The sequence below is a fragment of the Cajanus cajan genome, chromosome 8, assembly GCF_000230855.2.
Source record: "Cajanus cajan strain Asha chromosome 8, NIPB_CcT2T_4, whole genome shotgun sequence".
Lineage (NCBI taxonomy): Eukaryota > Viridiplantae > Streptophyta > Magnoliopsida > Fabales > Fabaceae > Cajanus > Cajanus cajan.
The window spans coordinates 26498563-26510285 of NC_138524.1; the positions used below are offsets into that span (position 1 = coordinate 26498563).

Below are 11723 nucleotides of genomic sequence, written 5' to 3' on the forward strand. Positions count from 1 at the left end.
TTGAATATTGACCAGTCTGCAGCATAAAGTCAACATCCGTTATCTCACCTAACTAATTATGACCCATGCAAGTTGAATACAATGAAGCATTTGTTCATATAAAATTCACGAACTTCAAACAAAATAAGATAACATTTACCAAATTATAGCATGATGGTGATTTCTTGCAAAAGTACAAATAGAAAATGCAAGTTCATTTGTAATTGTGATAATATTAAATAATTCATTAAATTGTTTTCAGGTTTAATTTGAGTATTGTTGTATTTAATTTGTACCTATAAAATGGAATTATATAAGCATAAAAAAATATAAAAAGAAATATTAGTGACGTGACGTGACCAATACTTTATATATGTGATATTATAATTTATTCAATAATATTATATTATTTAATTTTGGAAAGAAAATTCTATATGAAAATGTAACACATAACATAATCTTTAGCTGATCATTAATTTTTGTTAAGGGCATCTTTATCTTTGTAATTGAAGAAGATATTACTAATTTTCTCATTTTAATTCATATACGTGTGTGGATCTCATTTATTTTATATATGCAATAATAGATTGAATAAGAGTACTTTTTGTTGTTGTTGTTGATTAAAATATACCATTAATGATAGTGTTAAAGTTGTTAACGTGGACAAGAAGGAAGATTCTATTAAAATGAGAGCTAATTATTCATGTGTTCTATATTAGAAAATGAGATTACACACATACACGTGTATAAATTTTAAATAAGAAAAAAAATTACATCTAAATAATATTTACTTTCTTTCATATTTATAACTAGTATTGAATTTCTTTTATACATATTATTATTGAATGTTGAACCAATTTCACTTTAATCAAGTTTAAATTTAAATTCTACATCTACATCCATGTTAAATAATTATTTAGAAAAAAAATTGTCAACTAAAATAATTCTATCACATTATATAGTCACCCACATTATATTTTAATGTCTCATTAGAACATTTTGATGTCTACTTTCAAAGATGGTAGATAATAATCTTAAATCGCTTAGTTTTATAATTTGAGTCCAATAATTTCTTCTTAATTATTTATAAATATTATTTTGGTTATATCATCTTTGATGTGAGATTTTTAATAATTATTCATACAAATTAACATAAGATTATTCAATATTTATCTTTACATTTTTTTTATAAACATTTTTAAGTTGTTTTAAGTTAACATGCATAACTATAAAGTTTTTAATGAATGAACTATCAAAAAATAAATACATTTTAATACAAATAATATTTATAAATTCTTTTTAAGTTATGATTTCATTATCCCAAAACTATAATATTAATTAATTCCTTTTAAATACTCTCTAGATGCCTTTCATTTTTCATACTCAGTAACATCATATAAAACATCTGATTTCATAAAAAGAAAAGAATATGCACAACTTTAATTAGTCCCATGATGATTTAGGTCATTGCCACTAAAATTGTTCTAAAAATATCCAAATACTACTTGAATGACTCTATTCATTAAAAACAATAACTTTAGAAATTTTTTAAAATTAAAGTAAAGATATATTAATACATTTTTGTTAAACCTTTCTATTTTAATTTTTAATTAATATTTAAAGGACACTAGCTACGATTTGATTTATTTTTACAAATATTTTAAACTATAGTTGCAAATTTATAGAGAGAAGAGATTCACATTACATGCGATATGGTTACGCGCTCTGACACGCCACGTATAAGTGTAGTTGATTAATAAGCAGAACACAGGATAGAACTCAACACCATCATCTCTGACAACTTCTACGTTGACCCTTCCCAACACATCCCTCTCGCCCTTTCTTCTAATCTCTCATCAGATTTTTCTTCTTTTCATCATCATTTTCTAAGGTCTGTTTCTGCAGAGTGCTCCTATCAGTAATGTTTGATGTATTTGTTTCTTTCTTTATTTTTTTATTTTTTTTACTTGTTCTCTAAAGTTTAATTGTGATATTATGCTCCTGATTTGAATTAGTATCTTAGTTACATGGGAACTAGGCTCACATTATTTTTTTCTTCAATGTTCTTTGAGCTGGGAAAAGCAGCACAAAGTATATGCATAACATGATACAGTTGAAAGAAGTGGTTTTCATTTGAGATTTTATGCTTTTTCAAGCAATAATACTCATGGAAATTCTGAATTCAGGGGTTGAGATAAGATAAATAGGTTTTGATTTTTATTTTTTTATTTTGGAACTTGGTGCCAAGGGTTTACAACACTTGGACACTCAGCTCAATTAACTGAGCTAAACCCACTTGGTAGATATATAGTTTTTGATTAAAGAGTGGAAAGAAAGGTGTGGCAAAAGCGTTGGAGGGACGTGCAAGTTTGTTTTTTTGGTTAATTTTGGAGGAATAATCATTTTTTTAGAAACCCTCTTGGAAGCTAGCAAAAAGCTGTGATTTGGAAACTAAGTATGCATCCTTAGTTTGTTTTATTAGTTATATGGCTTTAGGAACTGTCAAATTTACTCATTTTTGGGTCACCAGCATATTTTATAATTTGTCTAACATGTTTTCCTTGTACTGAGAGTATTTACGTAGTAATGGAGAGAGATAGATACAAAAGTGATGTTGTATAAGTTGTACAGTTTTTATTGTAATGTTGCATTACTTTGCATAATCAGTGAAATTTGCACTTAAACAGCAACATGATGCTGATATATGTGCCTCACTGTAGTTTAGTTTAACAGAAGTTACAGAACCCTCTATTGATTACATTGGAATATTGACAAAAATGTTGGAGCTATAATATCAGTAATTACCTTTTGTATGTCTCATCTGATGTAGAAATTAAAATACTATGAATGAAGTTTGTCTCCTTTTGTATTGCAAGACCTGAAATTTTTGCATTATGGTTATTATGTTCTTTATATTGGCCTTCCACTTTATTATTCTTATACATTGACACTTTATATGGTTCGACCAGGTGACCTTGGAACTTGTTTCGTTTGAATACATTTGTTCCGTTTGACACTATAGGCTGTCTTTCAATACTGCATCCTCCAGCCATGACTTGTTTCCCATTCTCATTTGGTAAGAAAGTGCCTTTTGTCGCAAAACATGATCCAGATATTGATGAAGGTAACTTAACAATATTTTATTAATTTTAAGATTATGGTGTTTCAATTTAGATTATGCCTATGATAAAATACCTGAAAATTCCGCTTAAATTTCTTGATTTTGACTGAATATGCTTGTGAACAGAACTCCAAGGCATTCAAAACGTAAGAATCTATACCTACAAAGAACTAAAAGTTGCTACCAACAATTTCAGCCCGGCCAATAAAATTGGGCAGGGTGGCTTCGGTTCAGTTTATAAGGTAACTAAACTGCTTTTCAATATTGCTTGCATCATCATATCAATTGGCTTGCTTGTTTGATCATTATCTTTTTCTTCCTTTCCTTATCAACAAAACCTTAACAATATTATGGTTAATGATCAGGGATTGCTAAAAGATGGGAAAGTAGCTGCTATAAAAGTTCTTTCAGCAGAATCAAGTCAAGGGGTGAAAGAATTTATGACAGAGATTAATGTGATCTCTGAAATAGAGCATGAAAATTTGGTTAAGCTATATGGTTGTTGTGTGGAAGGGAGTCAACGGATATTAGTCTATAATTATTTGGAGAACAATAGCCTTTCACAAACCCTTCTAGGTAATGCATTATAACTTTGTGGTAAAGTTTTCTGGGAAAATTTGAGAACAAGGACTTATGTTGTTTCATTTAGAATATCATAGAGTTGTTATATTAATTTCCTTACCGAAATTCTTTTTGAATAAGTTATTTTCTCTTCTCTTGCAGGTTCAGGTCACAGTAATATGGTTTTTGACTGGAAAACACGATCTAAGATTTGCATTGGGGTTGCACGTGGGCTTGCCTATCTTCATGAGGAAATAAGACCACATATTGTTCATAGGGATATAAAAGCAAGCAATATTCTCCTTGACAAAAACCTGTCTCCCAAGATTTCAGATTTTGGTCTTGCAAAGCTTATTCCATCATACATGACTCATGTCAGCACACGTGTGGCAGGAACAATGTAAGTTTTCCATCATACAGTCTGTACATAAATTGGAAATTTTTATTTTACTTTTCCTGTTAAACAAGCAGGGTACCCTTGCCAAAAGTAAGAATTGAATTTGATCACTTCAATATCCCAGTTTTAAACTAATAATCTCCATCTTTTACATAGAATGTAAAAAAAGTTAGAATCTAATTGACTGGTTTGATTTTATTACATATTTTATATCAATTCATTTTTGTGTCAATCGATAACCTTGAAATTTATATTCATATTACTTTAGATTATCTGTTATTCTTTTGTTTTAATTCGGACATAGGAGGTTCCTTTGGTTGAGCCAACCAGTGCTGTGCAAAGATTTGTATTTCCTTAAATGCAACACACAAAATCTTGCTGATTCTAAATTCATCATCAACCACAATGGAGATCATTGACAGTGCTTGATAGAAATCAGGCCTAACCAAATTTCAAATACTCCCTCACACGCTGTGTCCCCTTTTTAACAACCCACATACATACATTCTCTCTACAATAGGTTACGTAATGATATGAGGACAGCTCGTTCTATTCCAGTTGCCTCACTGACTTGTGTGAACTAGAATGGATGTAAATTATCTCGGGCTTAGCAAATTTTGGTTGAACTGGTTTGCCTCCACCCTGTGTCTAGCAACTCTAGCCCTGGGAAGCAGTACTAACAATGATGCTAAAGTAAACTTATGTGTTAATGGAAGCATGATGTTATTGTATATATATTATGTCCAGTATATGCATTCATCACCTTTCACTTCTTACATGAGAAAGAGGAAAGCTTCTCTTTTTCTGTTTATGCTATTATCTCCCTTTTCTTGCCTATTATTTATATCAGGAATTTAGTGCTCTATATTTTATTTCAGAGGTTATTTGGCACCAGAGTATGCAATAAGGGGGCAGCTTACACGTAAAGCAGATATTTACAGCTTTGGTGTCCTCCTTGTGGAGATAGTTAGTGGAAGATGTCACACAAATACACGATTACCAATAGGAGAGCAATTTCTTCTAGAAACGGTATGTCTTTTCTATGTTCTAGTTGTATTTCACTGTTTACAAATACATTGTTAGAGGGGAAATAATAAATTAGTTAGTTTCTTGTACTCATCTATCTCCCTATTAATCAGTTGTCACTTCACTGCCAAGATTGTGATAATATAACCTTCTATCCTATGCTTCAAATTGTATGGAAATAAATATGGAATAAATCAAGTTTAATTTTTGTGTTGTTACTCCTAATGATGCATTTTTTTTACCTTTCCTTCTGCTGTAAAAATATCTAACCTTAAAACAGTATATTGGGTCCTTACTAAACCTAGTTTGATGCTTTTTAATTACGTCTCAACTGTCAAATTAAAATATTATTCTTTTTTTTATATGCTTGACTCTTGAGACAGAAGATCGTGCTTTAAAGTATAAACAACAGAATGATTGCAACCTTGATTAATAAATTTGGAGCCACTTTTAGATTATGAATAATTGTAAACCTAAAAATGGATTTTCTTCTCTTGACAAAGTTATAGTCTCCATTCTTGTTAGTTGTTACTATTCTTTCTATTTAGTTTTCCATTAATTGTCTGTTTATTGTACTCTTTAACATTTAATTGTTATGATAGAGTTATACTCTTCACTATGAGTTGTATTTGATTGGAAACCTCAACATAAATTTTCTTTACTTGAAGAAATTATAGTCTGTGTATGGCTCTCTGTTTACATGAATTCCAATGCATGCAGACAGAGAAGCATGTTACTAGGTGACTCTGGGAAATCATCCTTTTGATACTGGACTGATGGAAATAGAAGCATGCGGATAATCTACACTTTTTTTTGGGGTTATAAAGCTCCAGTGATCTGTTCTTATTCTTTTTTTATTTTACTCTTAACTTTTTCTACTCAAGTTTTCCTCTTATTATCTGTTTATCGTACTCCAGACTCGTATTTAGTGGAAGTTTGTCCATATCTTAGTATTCGTTGTTCATTTTATATTTCTTGTACTAGCAGTAATAGCATTCAATTTTTAATTTTTTACATTCATTGTTAGGCATGTTAAGTGCATTCATATGTCATAGATAGCAACACTGATGGGTTGAAGTAGTGGTAAGCCACCTTGTGTTCACACGTTATGAGGGTGGTCTATTTAGAGGAAATTCTCAGGTTTAATTTTTGCTATTTGTGAAAATCCTTTGGACCAGCAACAGTTATAGTACTGTAAGCAAATTAGTTTTTGGTCCAGTGGGTTTGGAAATACCCGTGACAGGTCTAAAAAAATGTTATAGATAGCAAAGCATTTGCTAAAGTTTCAAAAGCTTGAACTGCAATCTAGCATAAAGTTTCAAAGTCACTCCTGTTGGAAGGCAACATAACTAATTTTCCTTTCATTTTGAACCATGAAACTGAGATACCAAAATATAAATCTTGCTAGTGTTGTTCTCCAATTAGTTCAAATGGCCACCTGTTTTTCTCCAATCTTCATCTTTTCAAACTAAACTAAAATACCCGATGTTCATTTTTAATGACTTACCTGAAATCCGTGATAATAAAATGTGTGCTCTTTCAGTATGAAGAATTTAAATTTCCTATTTGAACTGTATTTGCTAGCAAGTAGAACACGAATATCGTGTGCAAATGAAGATAACTAGTGGAACCATTCATAATTTCTTTTGTTCCTTCAGCATGAAGGACAGATTGAAATGGTTGTAGAGTCATGATTTAAATTGAAATGGTGTCTTCTAGTTGTCACAGCCTACTTCTAGTCTTGAGGATTTCATTGCTCAACACTACTCATTCCACAGCATTATGAGATTTTTGAACCAGCTCTTATTTAAGCTTCTGTCTTTCAGACCTGGGAACTTTATCAACAAAGGGAACTGGTAGGGCTGGTAGACGTGTCGCTAAACGGGCATTTCGATGCAGAGGAGGCTTGTAAGTTTCTGAAAATTGGACTTCTTTGCACTCAGGACACGTCGAAGCTCCGGCCACCGATGTCTTCTGTGGTCAAGATGCTCACAGGAGAAATGGATGTTGATGAAAGTAAGATAACAAAGCCAGGAATGATTTCAGATTTTATGGACCTTAAAATCAGAGAAGGAAAGGGTGGTGGTGACATTGATTCCAAGGCCTCATCTTCTTCATACAATGCATCCTCTGCCTCAGACAGCCAGGGCAATACCATGTCATATGCTGCAAATACAACCTTCAGTGTGAAATATGATCAAAGCTTGTAAACATTTTGTTGTTAGTGATTTTCCTTTTGATTTTTAAAATTTATTTATTTCATTTTTCTGAGGTCTCCCTTGCTCATGTAAATTTGCTACGGTTCCATAGATTTGTCATTTGTGTGTAATAGTTTTTTTTGGTACGTTATCCGGTGGCTAGGAAGTTTTGCCGAATGTACACTATCTGTAAATATGGACCGTGGCTGTAACTTGTAATCAAATGATAAATCCTAAGATCTGTGCCATTTTTCTCCATATCTTGTATGAGTTCTTAAAATCTTATATATATATATAGAGAGAGAGGAGGGATCTTTTTATTGGAGTAAGTCTACCTAGACTTACTCTGTTCAATAATTCATGTTCTACATCAAATTTTAACGATCCAACCGTTCAATTTAAAGTTCTTAATGTATAGATTAAATTTGTAAATTTTTAGAAAATTTGAAAATTTTTATTTGATATTTCGTTTCATTAATTCGAATTAATGTATAAAATGATTTTATGATTATCTGTCATTTTGAATTAATGAAATGAAGTATCAATTGATTTTCAAATTTTTTAAAAATTTATATATTTGATCTATGCATTAAGAACTTTAAATTGAATGATTGGATCGTTAAAATTTGATGTAGAACATGAGTTATTGAACGGAGTAAGTCTAGGTAGATTTATTCCTGGAATAAATTTAATGTCTCAAGTATAAGTCGAGAAATTGAGTCATGAAAACACGCCACATTGTTGGGCAGAGGTTTATGAGTTGGGCAGAGGTTTATGAGATGTCAATTCCACGTTAGACTAGACTTTTGTAGGAAAATAGATTTAGCCTAAGCTTTTATAATAAAAAAAAAAGTTACATAATTAAAAATGTTAAGTTATATTATAAATTAAAACAAGATAATGATTTCTTTAAAAAGCCATTTTTTTAATGAGTGTTTTAATTAATTTTTTTTTTGAATGAAGACTTCTTTAAGACTTTTTTAGTTATTTATTTTAATATATTATATTATTTTTATTAATTATATTTCAATATTTTAAAAGAAATTATAATTAGTTAAAATAGAATTGCATCGCAATAAAAGTTGTTTATTATAAATTTAAAATATGATATATCATAAAATTATTTATTTATTATAAATTATAATTTTCCTATAAAATTATAAAATTTGGTTATTTAATCAATCTCTCTAAACAAAAACATGATTGACTATCTTGTATTGATAGTATTTTGAGGAGATTTTTTTTACAAGAGAGTTTAGAGATTCTTTCAACTTCATATTTAAATCAATTTTTATTTATTATAATTATTTATAAATTAAATTTTAATATTTTAAAATAAATTATTAATAAATAAAAATAATCTTGTGTTATAATATATTATCTTCTATATAAAACATGAATAATTATCTTACACGAGAAAATTTTTTTTTCAACTTTATATCAAATTCAATTTTTATTTATAATTATTTATAAATTAAATTTTAATATTTTAAAATAAATTATCAATAAATAAAAATAACATTATATTATAATATAAATTATTTATTATAAATAAAAAATATAATTTATATATTTAAAAATATCTACTTTTTCAAATTTTAATTATAATTTATATATTCAAATTCAGTATATATATAAGATTAGGAATAAACCTAATTAAACCTATTTTTTACATACCAATCTGTTTATTAAATTTACTACTTTGGAGTTTTATTAAATGAAAAATAAGTTTAATTATCCATTTTTAATAGAATATATATATATATAAAGGATATCCTTTAGATAATTAAAATTAAATCGAACCAATTCATCTATATGATAAAACCAATCAATAAAAATAATCAAATATTTTAAATTTATTTTAAATTTTAGTTATATATAATAGATATTTAATCTGTCTTATAATATTAATATTATATAATTTAAAATATTAACTTGTATTCAAAACTTAATTTTTTAATAAAATAAATAAATATTTCCTACGTAGAAAATAAACCGCGTAAACTTTTGCTCCATTAAGCATAAGCAACTAACTGTTGAAATAAACTTAAATGTCAGTTTTTAATGGTTTTAATTTAGCAGTTTCTTATTTGGTTCAAATAAAAGGTCAAGAGTCAATAGTTATTAGCAATAATGGGTTTTGGTTGTAGGTTGTTAATAGAATTTTAAGCTTTTGAGCTTTTGAAGGACAAATATCAGTCTATATATATATCATTGTATTGTTTGATTATACAGTGAAATAAAATAGAGAAATTTCACCTTCTCCTCTATCAGATTTTTTTAATTCTACAAATTGGTATCAGAGCTAATGGCAAGTGTGACTAATTATCTGTCGCTGCCCCGACTGACAAAGGCGACAAACTACGACAATTGGAGCGTTCAAATGAAAGCTCTTATTGGGTCTCAAGATGCTTGGGAGGTGGTCCAAGAAGGTTTCGAAGAACCGGAAACTACCACAGGATATTCGGTTGCCCAACACAAAACGTTGAAAGAGACGCGATCGAAAGATAAGGCGGCTTTGTACCTGTTGTATCGAGTTGTTGATGAGTCAGGCTTTGAGAAGATTGCGCGTGCGTCAACCTCAAAGGAAGCATGGGATATTTTGGCAAAAGTGTACAAAGGAGCTGACAAGGTTAAACAAGTCTGCCTTTAAACTCTTCGCGGCGAGTTGGAAAGCATGAAGATGAAGGAGTCAGAAGGGGTCTCCGATTACATCACACGTGTTCAAACCGTGGTGAACCAACTCAATCAAAACGGAGAGACGTTAACTGATGTACAAGTTGTGGAGAAGATTTTGAGGTCGTTAACTGATAGTTTCGAGAAAGTCGTATGTGCTATAAAAGAGTCAAAGGACCTAACAATGCTCACGGTCGACAAGCTCGCCGGATCTCTCGAGGCACATGAACAACGTAAGAAGAAGAAGAAGGAGGAGATACTTGAGCAAGCACTCCAAATCAAGGCATTAATCAAAGACGAAAAGGCACTCTATTCTCAAAACATTCGAGGTAGAGGGCGTGGCCGGGGAGGTCGAGGAAATGGTCGCAGTGGTAGAGGTCGTAGTTAAGAAGGGTATTATGAGGAGAAAGAGCAATCAAACCAGCAAAACTGGCGTGGAAGAAGACGTGCTCGTTGGAGAGGCGGTCAGACGAATTATTTCAATGTCGAGTGTTACAAGTGTGGCAAATATGGTCACTATGCAAAGGATTGTAATTTCGATAAGTGTTATAATTGTGGCAAGGTGGGGCATTTTGCGAAAGAATGTCGAGTCGAGAAAAAGATGGAAGAGACAACCAATTTAATCACGGAAGATGAGGAAGCAAAAGAAATTTTTCTCTTGATGGCACATAATGAAGTCAACAGTAACAACAACACGGTGTGGTACCTTGACATGGGTTCAAGCAACCATATCTGCGGGCACAAGCACCTATTCAAAGAATTGCAAAAGGTTGAAACTGGACATGTGTCATTTGGAGATGCGTCAAAGGTTGAAGTCAAAGGCCAAGGTACGGTTTGTTATTTACAAAAGGATGGTTTAGTTAGGTCAATCCAAGATGTGTATTATGTACCAGATCTCAAGAGCAACATTTTGAATATGGGGCAACTCATGGAGAAAGGTTATACGGTACTTATGAAAGATCGGGAATTACTCTTGAAAGATAAGTACGGGCGTTTGGGCGCTCAAGTTGAAATGGGGAGAAATTGCATGTATAAGCTGAATTTGAGAAACGTTCAAGAAAAATGTTTGCGAGTCAATGTAGAAGACAAGGCGTCAATGTGGCATCTCCATTTTGGTCATCTACATTATGGTGGTCTAAACGAGTTGGCAAAGAAGAACATGGTGCACGGGCTACCGGACATGAATTACGAGGGAAAATTTTGTGAAGAATGTGTGCTCAGCAAGCATACAAGAACTTCATTTCAAAAGAAGGCAGAATATCGTGCTAAGGGACCTCTCGAATTAATTCATACCGATATATGTTGACCAATCACCCCTGAATCTTTTAGTGGTAAAAGGTATTTCATTTCCTTCGTTGATGATTTCTCACGAAAAACTTGGGTTTATTTTCTGAAGGAAAAATCTGAGGCTTTCGAGGTGTTCAACAAGTTCAAAAAAGTTCAAAGTGGTGGTGGAAAAGGCAATCGGTAGACACATAAAATCAGTACGATCCGATAGAGGTGGTGAGTATACTTCAATGGCTTTCATGGAGTATTGTGAGGCGGAAGGCATAAGGCGATTTCTAACCGCACCGTACTCTCCCCAACAAAACGGTGTGGCCGAGAGGAAGAATCGGACAGTTCTTGATATGGTTCGGTCAATGCTCAACAGCAAGAAGATGCCGAAGGAATTTTGGGCAAAAGCTGTGCAATGTGCTATCTATGTGCAAAATCAGTGTCCACATGCGAAGCTGGATGATCAAACTCCACAAGAGGCATGGAGCGG

At 31.3% G+C, this 11723-nt stretch overlaps 1 protein-coding gene across 2 annotated transcripts; it reads left to right on the plus strand.

Moving 5' to 3' along the window:
• The first annotated feature begins 1714 nt into the window (after positions 1-1714).
• On the plus strand, positions 1715-7540 carry LOC109792832 (cold-responsive protein kinase 1). 2 transcript variants are annotated; one of them, XM_020352282.3, is made up of 7 exons: positions 1715-1870; positions 2949-3103; positions 3227-3342; positions 3466-3676; positions 3824-4061; positions 4937-5087; positions 6911-7540. In XM_020352282.3, the coding sequence occupies exons 2-7, from the start codon at positions 3031-3033 to the stop codon at positions 7292-7294; spliced, it is 1173 nt and encodes a 390-aa protein (XP_020207871.2). In that variant the 5' UTR covers positions 1715-1870; positions 2949-3030; the 3' UTR covers positions 7295-7540. The 2 variants fall into 2 exon arrangements, with proteins under 2 accessions (XP_020207871.2, XP_029130997.2); XM_029275164.2 differs by having other exon boundaries at positions 1739-1909.
• The last annotated feature ends 4183 nt before the right edge of the window (positions 7541-11723 follow it).